The sequence below is a fragment of the Bombina bombina genome, chromosome 4, assembly GCF_027579735.1.
Source record: "Bombina bombina isolate aBomBom1 chromosome 4, aBomBom1.pri, whole genome shotgun sequence".
Classification (NCBI taxonomy): Eukaryota; Metazoa; Chordata; class Amphibia; order Anura; family Bombinatoridae; genus Bombina; species Bombina bombina.
Genome location: NC_069502.1, coordinates 1,027,809,880 through 1,027,830,605, shown reverse-complemented (window position 1 = coordinate 1,027,830,605; position 20,726 = coordinate 1,027,809,880). Strand labels below are relative to the sequence as shown.

Here is a 20,726-nt window from a genome sequence, read left to right as displayed (position 1 = left end):
AGATATTTTTGGGGTTTCATGTCCCTTTAACGATAGCAAGAGAATGGAGAAAATGTGATATTAGAAATAAATTGGAAAATCGTTTAAAATAGTTTGTTCTAGTTAAATCACAAGTGTGTAACATTTGACTTTACTGTCCCTTGAAAACCTTTGTGCGGGTTAAACACATATGCAATAAAAAAATATTCTAATGCATTATTGCATCTTACACTACATACTATAGCAAGATGTGAAAAAGTTATGGAGATTAGGCGCTTAATCTGCAAAAGGGATAAAGGTGTGTATGGAGGTCGTTAGCTAAATATGTAGAAAAAACTGGACCTTGGACAGAATAAGTGAAAAATTCTTCTACAATTTATTTTCAAAATAAAAACATGATAATACCAAGATAAAATAAATCACAATCCCTAAGTGTTGCAACACTATATCGATCAATTCATAAAATTTCTAAAATTCAGATATACATTTGTTTCATACACAAATAAAAGGATTTATCTGCTCTTTTGTATCCTTTGTTCAAAGATTTTAGATAGAATGTATTCTTTTATTTCAACACAATTAATAATATTTGTCTCTATTTGATATTTTATATCTATATTTCATCAACTTTAAAATTACAAATATGTAGCAAAAACTAACAATTAGTTAAAAACAATTTAAATGCAAGATTATAAATGGTGTCCCCACAATGGCTGTTTACTTATATTGGTTGTAATTTTGTGTATCTAAAAAGTTCATCAAAGCATTTGTAAGTAATTGGAGATAAATTACTGAGGGCTGTGTTCTTTATCCTTATATTTATGTTGTGATATATTACGGTTTCACAGTTACCTCTTTGTATCCTCAGTGAGCTTAATTTGTAGAAAAGGAATGTTCCAAACAGTGTTTAGGGGTGATTTTCTTACCCTCTCTTGTGAGCTGTTACTACTCACGGCTTCCCAGCGGTTCCTATGTGTCCTCAGTTTTCCCAGGAACCGGTGGGAAGCCGTGAGTAGTAACAGCTCACAAGAGAGGGTAAGAAAATCACCCCTAAACACTGTTTGGAACATTCCTTTTCTACAAATTAAGCTCACTGAGGATACAAAGAGGTAACTGTGAAACCGTAATATATCACAACATAAATATAAGGATAAAGAACACAGCCCTCAGTAATTTATCTCCAATTACTTACAAATGCTTTGATGAACTTTTTAGATACACAAAATTACAACCAATATAAGTAAACAGCCATTGTGGGGACACCATTTATAATCTTGCATTTAAATTGTTTTTAACTAATTGTTAGTTTTTGCTACATATTTGTAATTTTAAAGTTGATGAAATATAGATATAAAATATCAAATAGAGACAAATATTATTAATTGTTTTGAAATAAAAGAATACATTCTATCTAAAATCTTTGAACAAAGGATACAAAAGAGCAGATAAATCCTTTTATTTGTGTATGAAACAAATGTATATCTGAATTTTAGAAATTTTATGAATTGATCGATATAGTGTTGCAACACTTAGGGATTGTGATTTATTTTATCTTGGTATTATCATGTTTTTATTTTGAAAATAAATTGTAGAAGAATTTTTCACTTATTCTGTCCAAGGTCCAGTTTTTTCTACATATTTAGCTAACGACCTCCATACACACCTTTATCCCTTTTGCAGATTAAGCGCCTAATCTCCATAACTTTTTCACTTTATACACCTTTCTATCTGGGAAGTAGATAGTAGGAGAATAGGGCAAGGGATATTAACTCTTAAGCGCTAGTTTATTTAACCCCCTTTTTTTGCTTCATACTATAGCAAGATACCAGTTTATAAAAGAAACACTTTGTAATCAATTAACACTGTCATTTTATTTCACAATTCACAAGGGTTTTGAAATCAAGAGCAGTTCAGGGATAAACTCCTAGAAAAGCCTGTTGGGATTCTTTATAAATAAGCTCTGATCTACGCGATTACTTTGTATAATGTTCCATCTTTATTTTTTTCTTAATGAAGGCGCACCAGCCTACCTGGGATAGTCAAACAAGCTAAATGACAACAAAAGCATATTGCAAAGTTGATTTATTTTCCATAATTAAAAGAACATTCTGTTTAAAATTTAAATGCACGGATGAATTACATCTTTGAATAGAAGCATAATAATAAGTATTGGCAAAAATGTTTCTAGAAAAAGTTATCACTGTTTTAGAGTTAACATATTTCTGTGCACATGCATGTGAAGCATAGCTAGATATTCTCAGTGCACCAGCATTTTAAATACTATGGCTGCTTAGAGTGCCAGTGGGGTATGTTAGCAATTAAAGGGACATTGTACACTAGATTTTTCTTTGCAAATTTTTTTTGTAGATTATCCAATTATATAGTCCATCTGGTAGTGTTTTTGTAACAATTTATAGTTTGTTTTTTTATAACATTGTGTTGATTTTCAGACTCCTAACCAAGCCCCAAAGTATCAGCTGTAGACCCAGCTCTACAGATTTGTGCTGCTATTGTTTGTGTAATCTGTCTTTTCATATGCAGGGGAGGGTCTGCTCTTCTTGGTTTCCCAGCGCATTTCAGTGGGTGTCCCAGCCTAACCTCATCAACAGTGCTAAACTGTGAGCTTCTAAGTAAGTTTTTAAAAGGTTTTATACTGGATTTTTAGATCAGCATCTGTGCATATTCTCCTTTATAGTAGTGTCTTATTACATGCAGTTATATGACAATTGGTTTACACTGTCCCTTTAACAAATTGAGTCATTACCAGATGATACAAGCACCTTAGGCTCTCTGGGCAAGTGCTGTGTTTAAAATGCTGCAGTTTCTGTGGTGACATCTCAGATCACAGCATGTTCTGCCTTGTGGGTGATCACATACCCTAACTAGACAAAAGAGAGGTGTGTGATAAGAGACCCCTTATCCCTGCCTATATAACACAGTGGAGGAAAATACCTCATTTTGGAAAGAGTGCAAACCTCCTGTTTCTAATGAATGGTCTCAAACTCCAATCATTTGTAGGTGATTGCTATAAAAATGGGAGTTAAAGGGACAGTGTAGCGTGTGTGTTTTCTACCCTTTAATACAGGGCTTGACAAACACAGGGAGACATTGGCTCTGAATGAGAGAAACAGCAAAACCCCAGACGTACGTTTCGGCCTATTGTGGGCCTCGTCAGTGAGGTGCAGCCATATCCCTCTAGGCACACTGAGCAATGGGTCCACGTCTGGATTCCCGCATCACACTTAGGGAGACTTCCCTAAATGTCATAATTTGCATAAATAAAAAGAGAGAAGCATACTGTCTGGGGTTTTGCTGTTTCTCTCGTTCAAAGAGGGATTGCCTGGTATTTCGGGACTGCACTGTACTGTGAAGTCAGGATCAGACTGATATGCTACAGGAAAGTTCTTCTCTGTGAAAGGCACATGTTGAGCAAAAAGAAGCTGCTTCTAGGGTGGTAACTAGCCATAGAACAAGCTATTATTAATTCCCAGTTTGAGCACTTCTCTATTTTTATTTAGGCATTCATAATGGATTGTAAAGGAGCTATGCGGGAGCTAGGTAGACCAGAGAGGACGGAATTGCAGTAGTCGAGGCGAGAAAGGATGAGAGAGTGGATTAAAATCTTGGTTGTATCTTGTGTAAGGAAATGTCTAATTTTAGCAATGTTTTTAAGGTGGAAGCGGCAGGCTTTAGCCAAGGACTGAATGTGAGGAGTGAAGGAAAGATCTGAGTCAAGTGTGACCCCAAGACATCGGGCGTGCAGGGTAGGGGTAATGATGGAATTATCAACAGTTATAGAAATTTTGGGGGTGGAGACATTGGAAGAAGGGGGAAAAATAGTTCAGTTTTGGAGAGATTTAGCTTAAGGTAGTGAGAGGACATCCAAGATGAGATGTGAGAAAGCCAGTTAGTGACACGGGTTAGTAAGGAAGGAGATAGGTCTGGTGCAGAGAGGTAGATTTGGGTGTCATCGGCATACAAGTGGTATTGAAACCCATGGGACTTTAGTAAGGAACCTAGTGACGACGTGTAGATTGAAAAGAGAAGGGGACCAAGGACAGAGCCTTGAGGTACCCCAACAGAAAGTGGTAACGGGGCAGAGGATGTAAGACTATTTTTGTAGTCTTACATAATACTTTATATAGTATGTTTGTAGTCTTACAGAATACTTTATATAGTATGTTTGTAGTCTTACAGAAAACTTTATATAGTATGTTTGTGGTCTTACAGAATATGTTATATAGTATGTTTGTAGTCTTACAGAATACTTTATATAGAATGTTTGTAGTCTTACAGAATACTTTATATAGTATGTTTGTAGTCTTACAGAATACTTTATATAGTATGTTTGTAGTCTTACAGAATACTTTATATAGTATGTTTGTAGTCTTACAGAATACTTTATATAGTATGTTTGTAGTCTTACAGAATACTTTATATAGTATGTTTGTAGTCTTACAGAATACTTTATATAGTATGTTTGTAGTCTTACAGAATACTTTATATAGTATGTTTGTAGTCTTACAGAATACTTTATATAGTATGTTTGTAGTCTTACAGAATACTTTATATAGTATGTTTGTAGTCTTACAGAATACTTTATATAGTATGTTTGTAGTCTTACAGAATACTTTATATAGTATGTTTGTAGTCTTACAGAATACTTTATATAGTATGTTTGTAGTCTTACAGAATACTTTATATAGTATGTTTGTAGTCTTACAGAATACTTTATATAGTATGTTTGTAGTCTTACAGAATACATTATATAGTATGTGTGTAGTCTTACAGAATACTTTATATAGTATGTTTGTGGTCTCACAGAATACATTATATAGTATGTTTGTAGTCTTACAGAATACTTTATATAGTATGTTTGTAGTCTTACAGAATACTTTATATAGTATGTTTGTAGTCTTACAGAATACTTTATATAGTATGTTTGTGGTCTTACAGAATACTTTATATAGTATGTTTGTAGTCTTACAGAATACTTTATATAGTATGTTTGTAGTCTTACAGAATACTTTATATAGTATGTTTGTAGTCTTACAGAATACTTTATATAGTATGTTTGTAGTCTTACAGAATACTTTATATAGTATGTTTGTGGTCTTACAGAATACTTTATATAGTATGTTTGTAGTCTTACAGAATACTTTATATAGTATGTTTGTAGTCTTACAGAATACTTTATATAGTATGTTTGTAGTCTTACAGAATACTTTATATAGTATGTTTGTGGTCTTACAGAATACTTTATATAGTATGTTTGTAGTCTCACAGAATACTTTATATAGTATGTTTGTGGTCTTACAGAATACTTTATATAGTATGTTTGTAGTCTCACAAAATACTTTATATAGTATGTTTGTAGTCTTACAGAATACTTTATATAGTATGTTTGTGGTCTTACAGAATACTTTATATAGTATGTTTGTAGTCTCACAGAATACTTTATATAGTATGTTTGTGGTCTCACAGAATACTTTATATAGTATGTTTGTAGTCTCACAGAATACTTTATATAGTATGTTTGTAGTCTCACAGAATACTTTATATAGTATGTTTGTAGTCTTACAGAATACTTTATATAGTATGTTTGTAGTCTTACAGAATACTTTATATAGTTTGTTTGTAGTCTTACAGAATACTTTATATAGTATGTTTGTAGTCTTACAGAATACTTTATATAGTTTGTTTGTAGTCTTACAGAATACTTTATATAGTATGTTTGTGGTCTCACAGAATACATTATATAGTATGTTTGTGGTCTTACAGAATACTTTATATAGTATGTTTGTAGTCTTACAGAATACTTTATATAGTATGTTTGTAGTCTTACAGAATACTTTATATAGTATGTTTGTGGTCTTACAGAACACTTTATATAGTATGTTTGTGGTCTTACAGAATACTTTATATAGTATGTTTGTAGTCTTACAGAATACTTTATATAGTATGTTTGTAGTCTTACAGAATACTTTATATAGTATGTTTGTAGTCTTACAGAATACTTTATATAGTATGTTTGTGGTCTTACAGAATACTTTATATAGTATGTTTGTAGTCTTACAGAATACTTTATATAGTATGTTTGTAGTCTTACAGAATACTTTATATAGTATGTTTGTAGTCTTACAGAATACTTTATATAGTATGTTTGTGGTCTTACAGAATACTTTATATAGTATGTTTGTGGTCTTACAGAATACTTTATAATAGTATGTTTGTAGTCTCACAGAATACTTTATAATAGTATGTTTGTAGTCTTACTGTAGTCTTACAGAATACTTTATATAGTATGTTTGTAGTCTTACTGTAGTCTTACAGAATACTTTATATAGTATGTTTGTGGTCTTACAGAATACTTTATAATAGTATGTTTGTAGTCTCACAGAATACGTTATATAGTATGTTTGTAGTCTTACAGAATACTTTATAATAGTATGTTTGTAGTCTTACAGAATACTTTATATAGTATGTTTGTAGTCTCACAGAATACTTTATATAGTATGTTTGTGGTCTCACAGAATACATTATATAGTATGTTTGTAGTCTTACAGAATACTTTATATAGTATGTTTGTAGTCTTACAGAATACTTTATATAGTATGTTTGTAGTCTCACAGAATACTTTATAATAGTATGTTTGTAGCTTTCAATGCTAAAGTCAGTGCTCCTCTAATTGGTGAAACATACATGACTCTTCAGTACAGTGTCTAACCTTGGAGGAAACTGACCTGCTACTGCTGCTCTCTGGTTTGTGGATCATTTGACTTTAAAAGAATGCATTGGTGCAGTAGGACAGAGTTGTGCTACAGAGGTGAGAGGGGATGTATTTGCAACTGTTTTCAAAGTTATAATTTTTTCAAAAGGTAGCGTAACCCCTTCATTGCTGAGCCATTGTTGCTGAAGCAGCTATATGCTTGTTCTATATGCTTGTGTAGTCTTTGAACATTATTAACATCATTAACTTCTGGGCATTTTTCAGGGAGTTACCCAAATAAACACTTTTTTAAGCAGACCATGCACTCTTAAAAGTGACATAAAACCCAAAAGTGTTCTTTAATGATTCAGAACATACAATTTCAAACAACTTTCCCATTTACTTCTATTATCAATGTTTCTTTATTTTCTTGTTGTCCTTTGTTGAAAAGCAGGAATGAAAGCTCAGGATTGTGCACATGTCTGCAACACTATATGGCAGCAGTTTTTCAAGAATATTATACATTAGCCAGAGAACTATATGGTAGCAGTTTTGCTAAGGATGCACCGAAATTTCGGCCGCAGAAAGTTTCGGCCGAAAATGGCATCTTTGGCTATTTCGTTTTTTTGCCTGTTATTTTCGGTAAAATTATTGTGTAGCATGTTTCAAATTTGATGCTAGCCTAGAGCTGCTGTTTAAGTTTATTACTTGACTTACTGTTCTGCATATAATGAGTTTTCTAGGACTATACTTTATTTGGATAATTGGTAAAAAAAAAACTGTTAAATATGATTATGTTACATAGAACTAAATGAAGAATAATACAGTATATTGATATTTATAATTGTTTTAAGTAGGGATGCACCAAAATTTTGGTTGCAGAAACATTTTGGCAGAAAATGGCATTATTTTTTGCCTGTTTTTTTCTTGGTAAAATTATTGTGTAGCATATTATTGTTTTAAGATATTTTTGTCCAATTTTAGTGTGTTACTTTCAATAAAAGTGTGGGCTTTTTTTATTGGCTCTAATTATGCAAAAAAAATAATAAAAAAAAAAAAAATTTGAAAAAATACATTTTCGGTATCAGTTTTGGTTTTGGTTTTCGGCCAAGTGCATCCCGGATTTTCGGATTCGGTTTGGTCCAGAATTTCCATTTCGGTGCATCACTAAGTTTTGCAATAATGTTATACGTTAGCAAGAACACTAGATGGCAGCACTTTTCCTGTTATGTAGTCCTTCAGACATGTGCACGCTACCTATCTAGATATCTCTTCAATAAAGAATAACAAGAGAGCGAAGCAGAATTGATAACAGAAGTGAATTGGAAACTATTATTTTAAAAGTGTATTCTCTATCTGAATCATGAGTGAAAAAAATGGGTTTCATGTTCCTTTAACCCTTTGAGTGCTAATGACGGCTCTGAGCTGTCACAGAGTTTCCCACTCTGGTGCTAATGACGGCTCAGAGCCGTCACTAGCACTCTCCCACCTTGAGGGAGATCTGGGGGCTCCCACCTGCTCCTTCCCGTTTTGCGTGGTGACGTCACGCGCAATAACGTGATGACGTCACAGCGCAACTTTATTTATACTTAACAATGTTAAGTATAGGAGCAGGGGGCATGCTGCTTAGAATCCTGTATCTCATGCATCTAAGCAGCTACAGACCCCCAAGACCCACCATTGGAAAGGTAATCACCTAACCTTTCCAACAGTGTAAGTCTTGGGGGTCTGAAAAAAAATAAAACAAAAAGGTAAAAAATAAATTGTTAAAATAATTTAAAAAAATGAAATAAACATTAAAAAATCTTAGCACCCAGGTGGGAAAAGGCTTAGCACTCAAAGGGTTATTAGACCTGTGGTAGACACAGGAGCTAGGTGTGAAACAGAAAATTCTACAAATTCTGATAGCAAACTGATAGTTTTAAATATCTACACAACACTGATTTTGTATGCAGATTATTTGTATTGTAAAATGTAGCTTCCGATATATAGTATACAGATATAAAACATGTCCGTTTTAAAAGGACAGTAAAGCCAAAATTAAACATGCATGAGTATGATAGAGCATCCAGTTTTAACCCTTTTAGCGTAGATGACAACCATTTGTTATCATCCCGGGGTGGAGTGTGCACTTTAGAAGCGGCCGCTCTTGCACTTAAAGGGATATGATACCCAAATGTTGAAGCACATCAAAGTGATGCAGCATAGCTGTAAAGAGCCCTCAAAATGTCCTCAGTAGCCCCATTCCATTGTAAAGAAACTGTAAACAAGCCAATCAGGATGCTAGTTCCGAGACATGAAAGGAAGCATGCATCCGTTATGTGCAGGCACAGTCATGTTATTTCCCTACTCAGTTTAATGAAACATTGCAAGATTTAAGTGAAATGTCATGAAATCACAGTAAAGCAAAGCTTTCTTTCATGTAATTAGCAAGAGTCCATGAGCTAGTGACGTATGGGATATACATTCCTACCAGGAGGGGCAAAGTTTCCCAAACCTCAAAATGCCTATAAATACACCCCTCACCACACCCACAATTCAGTTTTACAAACTTTGCCTCCGATGGAGGTGGTGAAGTAAGTTTGTGCTAGATTCTACGTTGATATGCGCTCCGCAGCAAGTTGGAGCCCGGTTTTCCTCTCAGCGTGCAGTGAATGTCAGAGGGATGTGAGGAGAGTATTGCCTATTTGAATGCAGTGATCTCCTTCTAAGGGGTCTATTTCATAGGTTCTCTGTTATCGGTCGTAGAGATTCATCTCTTACCTCCCTTTTCAGATCGACGATATACTCTTATATATACCATTACCTCTGCTGATTCTCGTTTCAGTACTGGTTTGGCTATCTACTATATGTAGATGAGTGTCCTGGGGTAAGTAAGTCTTATTTTCTGTGACACTCCTAGCTATGGTTGGGCACTTTGTTTATAAAGTTCTAAATATATGTATTCAAACATTTATTTGCCTTGACTCAGAATGTTCAACTTTCCTTATTTTCAGACAGTCAGTTTCATATTTGGGATAATGCATTTTAACATTTTTCTTACCTTAAAATTTGACTTTTTCCCTGTGGGCTGTTAGGCTCGCGGGGGCTGAAAATGCTTCATTTTATTGCGTCATTCTTGGCGCGGACGTTTTTGGCGCAAAAATTCTATTTACGTTTCCGGCGTCATACATGTCGCCGGAAGTTGCGTCATTTTTTGACGTTATTTTGCGCCAAAAATGTCGGCGTTCCGGATGTGGCGTCATTTTTGGCGCCAAAAAGCATTTAGGCGCCAAATAATGTGAGCGTCTTATTTGGCGCGAAAAAATATGGGCGTCACTTTTGTCTCCACATTATTTAAGTCTCATTTTTTATTGCTTCTGGTTGCTAGAAGCTTGTTCTTTGGCATTTTTTCCCATTCCTGAAACTGTCATTTAAGGAATTTGATCAATTTTGCTTTATATATATGTTGTTTTTTCTCTTACATATTGCAAGATGTCTCACGTTGCATCTGAGTCAGAAGATACTACAGGAAAATCGCTGTCAAGTGCTGAATCTACCAAAGCTAAGTGTATCTGCTGTAAACTTTTGGTAGCTATTCCTCCAGCTGTTGTTTGTATTGATTGTCATGACAAACTTGTTAAAGCAGATAATATTTCCTTTAGTAAAGTACCATTGCCTGTTGCAGTTCCTTCAACATCTAAGGTGCAGAATGTTCCTGATAATATAAGAGATTTTGTTTCTGAATCCATAAAGAAGGCTATGTCTGTTATTTCTCCTTCTAGTAAACGTAAAAAATCTTTTAAAACTTCTCTCCCTACAGATGAATTTTTAACTGAACATCATCATTCTGATTCTGATGATTCCTCTGGTTCAGAGGATTCTGTCTCAGAGGTTGATGCTGATAAATCTTCATATTTATTTAAAATGGAATTTATTCATTCTTTACTTAAAGAAGTCCTAATTGCTTTAGAAATAGAGGATTCTGGTCCTCTTGATACTAAATCTAAACGTTTAAATAAGGTTTTTAAATCTCCTGTAGTTATTCCAGAAGTTTTTCCTGTTCCTGATGCTATTTCTGCAGTAATTTCCAAAGAATGGGATAATTTGGGTAATTCATTTACTCCTTCTAAACGTTTTAAGCAATTATATCCTGTGCCGTCTGACAGATTAGAATTTTGGGACAAGATCCCTAAAGTTGATGGGGCTATTTCTACCCTTGCTAAACGTACTACTATTCCTACGTCAGATGGTACTTCGTTTAAGGATCCTCTAGATAGGAAAATTGAGTCCTTTCTAAGAAAAGCTTATCTGTGTTCAGGTAATCTTCTTAGACCTGCTATATCTTTGGCTGATGTTGCTGCGGCTTCAACTTTTTGGTTGGAAACTTTAGCGCAACAAGTAACACATCGTGATTCTCATGACATTATTATTCTTCTTCAACATGCTAATAATTTTATCTGTGATGCCATTTTTGATATTATCAGAGTTGATGTCAGGTTTATGTCTCTAGCTATTTTAGCTAGAAGAGCTTTATGGCTTAAAACTTGGAATGCTGATATGGCTTCTAAATCAACTTTACTTTCCATTTCTTTCCAGGGTAACAAATTATTTGGTTCTCAGTTGGATTCCATTATTTCAACTGTTACTGGTGGGAAAGGAACTTTTTTACCACAGGATAAAAAATCTAAAGGTAAAAACAGGGCTAATAATCGTTTTCGTTCCTTTCGTTTCAACAAAGAACAAAAGCCTGATCCTTCATCCTCAGGAGCAGTTTCAGTTTGGAGACCATCTCCAGTTTGGAATAAATCCAAGCCAGCTAGAAAGGCAAAGCCTGCTTCTAAGTCCACATGAAGGTGCGGCCCTCATTCCAGCTCAGCTGGTAGGGGGCAGGTTACGTTTTTTCAAGGAAATTTGGATCAATTCTGTTCACAATCTTTGGATTCAGAGCATTGTTTCAGAAGGGTACAGAATTGGTTTCAAGTTGAGACCTCCTGCAAAGAGATTTTTTCTTTCCCGTGTCCCAGTAAATCCAGTAAAAGCTCAAGCATTTCTGAAATGTGTTTCAGATCTAGAGTTGACTGGAGTAATTATGCCAGTTCCAGTTCCGGAACAGGGGATGGGGTTTTATTCAAATCTCTTCATTGTACCAAAGAAGGAGAATTCTTTCAGACCAGTTCTGGATCTAAAAATTTTGAATCGTTATGTAAGGATACCAACATTCAAGATGGTAACTGTAAGGACTATCTTACCTTTTGTTCAGCAAGGGAATTATATGTCCACAATAGATTTACAGGATGCATATCTGCATATTCCGATTCATCCAGATCATTATCAGTTCCTGAGATTCTCGTTTCTGGACAAGCATTACCAGTTTGTGGCTCTGCCGTTTGGCCTAGCTACAGCTCCAAGAATTTTTACAAAGGTTCTCGGTGCCCTGCTGTCTGTAATCAGAGAACAGGGTATTGTGGTATTTCCTTATTTGGACGATATCTTGGTACTTGCTCAGTCTTTACATTTAGCAGAATCTCATACGAATCGACTTGTGTTGTTTCTTCAAGATCATGGTTGGAGGATCAATTTACCAAAAAGTTCTTTGATTCCTCAGACAAGGGTAACCTTTCTGGGTTTCCAGATGGATTCAGTGTCCATGACTCTGTCTTTAACAGACAAGAGACGTCTAAAGTTGATTTCAGCTTGTCGAAACCTTCAGTCACAATCATTCCCTTCGGTAGCCTTATGCATGGAAATTCTAGGTCTTATGACTGCTGCATCGGACGCGATCCCCTTTGCTCGTTTTCACATGCGACCTCTTCAGCTCTGTATGCTGAAGCAATGGTGCAAGGATTACACGAAGATATCTCAATTAATATCTTTAAAACCGATTGTTCGACACTCTCTAACATGGTGGACAGATCACCATCGTTTAATTCAGGGGGCTTCTTTTGTGCTTCCGACCTGGACTGTAATTTCAACAGATGCAAGTCTCACAGGTTGGGGAGCTGTGTGGGGATCTCTGACGGCACAAGGAGTTTGGGAATCTCAGGAGGTGAGATTACCGATCAATATTTTGGAACTCCGTGCAATTTTCAGAGCTCTTCAGTTTTGGCCTCTGCTGAAGAGAGAATCGTTCATTTGTTTTCAGACAGACAATGTCACAACTGTGGCATACATCAATCATCAAGGAGGGACTCACAGTCCTCTGGCTATGAAAGAAGTATCTCGAATTTTGGTTTGGGCGGAATCCAGCTCCTGTCTAATCTCTGCGGTTCATATCCCAGGTGTAGACAATTGGGAAGCGGATTATCTCAGTCGCCAAACGTTGCATCCGGGCGAATGGTCTCTTCACCCAGAGGTATTTCTTCAGATTGTTCAAATGTGGGAACTTCCAGAAATAGATCTGATGGCGTCCCATCTAAACAAGAAACTTCCCAGGTATCTGTCCAGATCCCGGGATCCTCAGGCGGAGGCAGTGGATGCATTATCACTTCCTTGGAAGTATCATCCTGCCTATATCTTTCCGCCTCTAGTTCTTCTTCCAAGAGTAATCTCCAAGATTCTGAAGGAATGCTCGTTTGTTCTGCTGGTAGCTCCGGCATGGCCTCACAGGTTTTGGTATGCGGATCTTGTCCGGATGGCCTCTTGCCAACCGTGGACTCTTCCGTTAAGACCAGACCTTCTGTCACAAGGTCCTTTTTTCCATCAGGATCTGAAATCCTTAAATTTAAAGGTATGGAGATTGAACGCTTGATTCTTGGTCAAAGAGGTTTCTCTGACTCTGTGATTAATACTATGTTACAGGCTCGTAAATCTGTATCTCGAGAGATATATTATAGAGTCTGGAAGACTTATATTTCTTGGTGTCTTTCTCATCATTTTTCCTGGCATTCTTTTAGAATACCGAGAATTTTACAGTTCCTTCAGGATGGTTTAGATAAGGGTTTGTCCGCAAGTTCTTTGAAAGGACAAATCTCTGCTCTTTCTGTTCTTTTTCACAGAAAGATTGCTATTCTTCCTGATATTCATTGTTTTGTACAAGCTTTGGTTCGTATAAAACCTGTCATTAAGTCAATTTCTCCTCCTTGGAGTTTGAATTTGGTTCTGGGAGCTCTTCAAGCTCCTCCGTTTGAACCTATGCATTCATTGGACATTAAATTACTTTCTTGGAAAGTTTTGTTCCTTTTGGCCATCTCTTCTGCCAGAAGAGTTTCTGAATTATCTGCTCTTTCTTGTGAGTCTCCTTTTCTGATTTTTCATCAGGATAAGGCGGTGTTGCGAACTTCTTTTGAATTTTTACCTAAAGTTGTGAATTCCAACAACATTAGTAGAGAAATTGTGGTTCCTTCATTATGTCCTAATCCTAAGAATTCTAAGGAGAAATCGTTGCATTCTTTGGATGTTGTTAGAGCTTTGAAATATTATGTTGAAGCTACGAAATCTTTTCGTAAGACTTCTAGTCTATTTGTTATCTTTTCTGGTTCTAGAAAAGGCCAGAAAGCTTCTGCCATTTCTTTGGCATCTTGGTTGAAATCTTTAATTCATCTTGCCTATGTTGAGTCGGGTAAAATTCCGCCTCAGAGGATTACAGCTCATTCTACTAGGTCAGTTTCTACTTCCTGGGCGTTTAGGAATGAAGCTTCGGTTGACCAGATATGCAAAGCAGCGACTTGGTCCTCTTTGCATACTTTTACTAAATTCTACCATTTTGATGTATTTTCTTCTTCTGAAGCAGTTTTTGGTAGAAAAGTACTTCAGGCAGCGGTTTCAGTTTGAATCTTCTGCTTATGTTTTTCGTTAAACTTTTTTTTGGGTGTGGATTATTTTCAGCAGGAATTGGCTGTCTTTATTTTATCCCTCCCTCTCTAGTGACTCTTGTGTGGAAAGATCCACTTCTTGGGTAGTCATTATCCCATACGTCACTAGCTCATGGACTCTTGCTAATTACATGAAAGAAAACATAATTTATGTAAGAACTTACCTGATAAATTCATTTCTTTCATATTAGCAAGAGTCCATGAGGCCCGCCCTTTTTTTGTGGTGGTTATGATTTTGTATAAAGCACAATTATTCCAATTCCTTATTTTATATGCTTTCGCACTTTTTTTATCACCCCACTTCTTGGCTATTCGTTAAACTGAATTGTGGGTGTGGTGAGGGGTGTATTTATAGGCATTTTGAGGTTTGGGAAACTTTGCCCCTCCTGGTAGGAATCTATATCCCCATACGTCACTAGCTCATGGACTCTTGCTAATATGAAAGAAATGAATTTATCAGGTAAGTTCTTACATAAATTATGTTTTTATATCAGCACTGATCCACTTACTATTGTGAGATTAAGAATTTTTTAGGTAAAATATCTTCTTTTTTACATAGAGATGTTCAGGTGGTATTTATGTTCTTGTCAGGTGTTTCCTCAGCTATGTTGTCATCACTTTCAGGTGATTTAGCATATGGGTTTTATGCCCCTTTAAGGCCTGCTATCCAAGGATGCAGATGATGTCACCAAGTCCCAGAAACCTAGATGCCCCTGGAAAGTTACAAAAGAAAATGGTTAGGGGGTAAGGGTAAATATAAATATACCCAATGGTCATGTGGATAAACCCCTTTTTCTTTTGGACTACAGTGTGCTCTTTAACAAAGGACAGCAAAAGAATGAAGTCAATTTTATACTAGGAGTTAAACTGGAAAGTTGTTTAAAATTACAAGCTCTATTTAAATTATGAAGAAACATAAAATGTTGACTTTACTGTCACTGTAAACAAATAAACACAATAATAAAAAATAAAAAAAAATACTGACCCGATTCTTCCTCTGATTGTTGATTAGGTGTAATTTTAGATGCAGCTTTCAAAGGCTTTTTGGGGGGTCTTTGATGGAGAGTCTGTTTTCATTTTTGTTTTAAGAGGTTTGTTGTTTTCTTTGGATATTTGTTTTGTTTCCTTTCCACTTATCTTTTTCTTTCCTTGTCTTTCATCATTCTTATTGTTCTCATCACGCAACTTGCAGTTTTTTCTTATCTTTCTTTCCTTTTCCTCTTCTCGGATTTCTTTTTTTAGATGTTTTAGTCATCTCGCCTTCCTTAAGTTTTGTTTTAACCTTCTGCTTTCCTGTTTTCTTTGAATGTGTTTTTTCATTGGCTAACTCCTCATCAGAATCTGAAAGATCATAATAACGTTTCAAATCTTCAGTGGTGTTATGTTTAATTGGTCTACCCCTTTTATCCACTGTGTACTTGAGATTAAATTTTTTGTCGTGGAACATGGAACGGAAACGTTTATCAATTTTGATTTTCTTATCTTTCTCAGGCATCTCCCAAAATCTGGGATCCTTTGTAACCCGAGTAAACCGGTCATCTATTGTAACATTTTGTGTCGAAGACATGATCAGAGGTTTTTTTGTTTTTTTTTTTAAAATGAAAACGGCAATGAAAATATCTGAAAGAAAATAAAAACAAATTTTTAGTACAGTCAAAAACAAAAACAAAGATCACACTTTTTAAAATGTAAAATATATAAATATATATATATATATATGTGTATGAAAGGTCAGGATCCAGCACTCACAACATCATCAACCCTCGGGGTGCACATCAAAAAGTAATATACAGTAGTAGCAAGGAAGGCACTCCGCAGTTTACATCAATATATTATTGCAAATGGTCGCAATAAATTTTGATGTAAACAGCGAGTGCCTTCTTCCTACTACTGTGTTGTATTATATTTATATATATATATAATATATATCTATATATACATACACACACATACATGTGTGTTTTTTATACAATGTATTCAAGCTAACAAATGATAAACAAAAACAATAATAGTGCATCACAGTGATAGGTTCTTAACCACAAGTGAACAAATAATATAAATCGACAACATGAGTAATACTCACATACGCTAATGTGTCCGCTGCTTGCCAGTACACTTATACCCTAAGTGATTTGTTGTCATGGTTTTTTTTTTTTGTAATCTTTTAATAAAACATTTGTAACCAGCACCGGGGACTACGGTATATCCTGCATTACTCTGGGGTTTCCCATATAAAGGGCAATTCCTTAGAGCTATTGAAGCTCGTAACATGAACCACTGAAGATTTGTATCCAAATTGTTGTTATCCATCCACTCTAAATAAAAAGGACTTAAATTCACATGAACATTTTGGTGTTTTGATTTGTATATATTGTGTTAATGTTCTAATCACGTTTGATTGATTGATTTACAAATGATAGTCCATTAATGAATTAATAAAAATGCTTTTCATACTTTATCTTCAAAACTACTGAGCGCTATCCAGGGTGCTGAACCTAAAATGAGCCGGCACCTAAGCCTTACATTCCTGTTTTATTTTTAAATAAAGAGAGCAGAGACAAAGGCAAATTGATAATAGGAGTAAATTAGGAAAGTTCCTTAAAACTGCAATGCTCGATCTGAATCATGAAAGAAACAAAAATGGGTTAGTATCCCTTTTAAGTACAATGTGTTAACTGTCACTTTAATGATTAACATATTTTAGCAGTTCTTGCAGTTTTTCCAGAAAAGCAGCCACTATCTATGCAAAGTATATTTAACAGAGATTAATTTATCTAGTGTAAATAAATCTATTTATGGTTTATAGCTGTCTGGTAAACCACCAAAATGAAACAAATTAAAATGTGTTAATAGATCGTATTAGGTAATATAGAATATATTAGCCTCCATATCCCCCTTTTTCCCACCCCCCCCATCCCCCCCTCCAATTTACAGAATTCAAAATTTTCTGCTACAAGTTCGCAAAGCAAGTATTTGTTCTCACAATACTCTGCTTGTTCTTTATTTTCCTGAAATTCATACAAAACACTCTAGTCGCCTCTCAAAGAGGCTAATAAGAGTATTTAGTTTGAGCAAAATGGGCTAAAATGTGTGTTTCTGGAGTGTTATGTTCCATGATTTACATATATATTTGCCACTTTTTTAATGAAACTTGTAATTATGAGTAACAGCAAGTTTCGCGTCACCCTTTTTTTATTTATTTTTGTAAATAAGAGATCCAACAATTAGTTTCCAGACACATGAATAACCCTCTTTCCTGTATAAGTAATATAGAAGTTGATACCTTATGTAAATTGTCAGAAAAACCTGCAGGACCCACTCGTAGTGCTAAACTGCCTAAGCCTCCCGTTTGCTGCTCACTAGCAGATAATTGTATTATATTCACAAGACGGTAATAATCAACCCTGACATTGCTAAAGAGAATCGCTCACACAGCAAGGGGGTTACAGTTCTGCATAAGTAGCAATGTGATCATACATATCTCTCACCTCCCTGCTACTCACAGCAATCTGAACCATGTGCCTGATACCCACAATACCCTGCAACTTCCTCCTAGAACGGTGGCCGTGAAAGCACAAAATTATTTAACTCGAGAAGGTTTAGTGCTCCTGTATCGAAACTAGTGGTGTCCTTGCATGTATGCAGTATTGTTTAATTGGATTCTTAGAGGACAAACACTGTACAACGATACGGCCACACACAGCAAGAAGTGTATGTGCTGTAAGCAATGAGAGACTGGTTAAATCTTATAGAGTGGTGTGAAAAACTGATTTAGTGTCATAGACACGGAGCAGAAGATGACATTTAGCAACAAGCATTGGCCACGTTTGGACATATATAATAGCTAAACATTGATTTGCATTTTGTAGCCAGACTAGTAAAATAAACAACAGCACGAATAGAAAAGCAAGGTATAGACATATATCAGCCTGCATTGGACACAAATCAGCTGACCTGGAATGCAACAAGCAGCCCTTACCTTGATATACAACAGCTAGATTTGGATTGAAAGTAGCCCTACAATTTAGGATTACTATAAAATCATCCGACAGATTAGGCCCAGGACAGCTCTGCCCTGGATAGTACAACTAAACTTGCCCTCTTAGTAACCAGATTTGTAAATGTTGCGCAGGACTATGACCCCATTGTGCTGTGACAGTATCACTCTGCAATAAATGTACTCTACAATGCAGAGGATGGCACAATAGCTTTATTAAATGCATGACCCCTACTATCAGTCATAGAGGGTACAGAAAGTGTCTGGGGGCACACACTCATCACCCACAAACTGAGAAGAGCATCACTCTCAGGGCGGAGAGTGTCTTAAATGTTTTTGACAGAAGCATGAAAAGAAAGCAGAAGAACTGGGCGGCATCACAGGCTAATGCTCAGCAGTATGAATACTTGAAGGAAGAGGTACAGTAAGTTCCACTTGTCACAGGTATAAAAATATTACATTCATTGCAAACAGGAACTCTACATTATATCTACTTAGTATCAAACAATACAAATAAAGTCTTTAGCACATTATACTGATACTATGTCTATTTAGTGGCAAAGGATTAATTTTTGGCAACATTTGTCTGTTTTTTAACATGTTCAGTGTTTGCAGGGCATTGATGCAATCATTGTTTGAAACTGTCACATATTAGCACTGAAAAACCAAATATCTCTAAAATATTTTATTCTTACCAACATTAGTGAAACTCAACATTTTTCAGGTAGAGCATGCACTTTTAAACACCTTTCCAGTTTACTTCTATGATCTAATTTACTTTGTACTCTTTGTTTAAAAACATACCTAAGCAGGCTCAAGAGCAGCAATGCACTTCTGGGAGTAAGCTGTTGATTGGTGGTTGCACATACATGCCTCTTGTCATTGGCTCACTAATGTTGTCAGCTAGCTCCCAGTAGTGCATTGTTGCTTCTTCCACAAAGTATATGAAACTAATTTGATAATAGAAGTAAATTGGAAAGATGTTTAAAATGTTGTTATGCTCTGTCTCACTTTTTTTCAAACCTGTGCTCAGGCCTCCCTAACATGCCAGATTTTTAGGATTACACTGGGTGAGAGCAGGTATATAACCATGCATACTAATCAGCTGATTATTTCACCTGTGCTCCAGTTCAGATAATCCTCAAAACCTGGCCTGTTAGGGAGGCCTGAGGGCAGGTTTGAAAACCAGTGCTCTATCTGAATCATGAAAGAAAAAAAGTGCTGCAGACTAGTATTCCAAAAAGTATATATTCAGCTCATATATAGTAACAGTTTTGGTGTCTTGAGCCTTTTCTCAAGCTATAAACAACTACACGTAGAAATTAGGAGAACTTTACTGTACCACTGAAATGTCAAACAGATCTGGGTTCTATAGCTTCTTAAAGGGGTTGCTAAGGACCATACATCTGATCTGAGGTCATATTACATTAACAATAAAGCATTTTATGAAATTAATATGTATTAACCGAAAGCTTTACATTAGCACTACGTTATTACCATTTTATATTATGTGTGAGTAATTTAAAAGTTATTTAAAAATCTGTGTATTGGGGTACAGTATCCTATTTTCGAGACGCTGCATTTTTGCAATATATACGTCCATTAGCAAAAAATGCTTTTAGTAAAAGTTATTACTGTTTCCGTGGCATACGTACATATGCTATGAAAAATCAGTTTCAAATCTACTAGCCATTAAAAATATAAAGGAGCCAGACATACCTTTAGGAGCCGGACAGTGGTGTTTGTATATAGATATATGGAGAATAACCTAAAAAGTTAGTAACCGGGGGAAAATTCTAGAAACCGGTGGCTCCCTGGGTTTGTCGATCCATCAGGTAAGACTTAATTTGTGTCAGGGCACTCAGCGTATGTGTTTACCACTGAAAGACAGCAATAACTTTCACTACAAGCATTTTTCTAATTAAAGTATATCACAAAAATGCTTCTAATTCAAATTCAAATACATTTCAATTTTGACCAATTTTGAAACCCCAAAATTTTCTTTTGTGGCTCAGACAGAGCAAACCAATTTAAAAAAGTTTCCATTTTACTTCTATTATCAAATTTGCTTCGTTTCCATGATATTCTGTGTTGAAGAGAAACCTAGGTAGGCATCTGGGGCACTACATGGCAGGAAATAATGCTGCCATCTAGTGCTCTAGCAACTGCAAAGCATTTGCTATATAGTGCTCCAGAAATGGGCCAGCATTTAAAGGGACAGTAAAGTTCATGTGTCCCATATAGATAA

The 20,726-nt window shown here is 35.5% G+C and overlaps 2 protein-coding genes across 2 annotated transcripts in view; one reads left to right on the top strand and one right to left on the bottom strand.

The window, feature by feature from the left end:
* The window catches only part of ESF1 (ESF1 nucleolar pre-rRNA processing protein homolog), a 149,856-nt gene extending 131,940 nt beyond the window's left edge, over positions 1 to 17,916 (bottom strand). The window contains 2 exon segments of the mRNA XM_053712665.1: positions 15,663 to 16,101; positions 17,765 to 17,916. Coding sequence (XP_053568640.1) covers positions 15,663 to 16,048 — 386 coding nt within the window. The 5' untranslated portion in view covers positions 16,049 to 16,101; positions 17,765 to 17,916.
* Positions 17,917 to 18,557: 641 nt separating this feature from the next.
* Positions 18,558 to 20,726, top strand: part of NDUFAF5 (NADH:ubiquinone oxidoreductase complex assembly factor 5) — a 162,349-nt gene continuing 160,180 nt past the window's right edge. Inside the window, exon 1 of the mRNA XM_053712132.1 lies at positions 18,558 to 18,897. Within this exon, the coding sequence (XP_053568107.1) occupies positions 18,703 to 18,897 (195 nt within the window). The 5' untranslated portion in view covers positions 18,558 to 18,702. The remainder of the gene's footprint in view (positions 18,898 to 20,726) is intronic.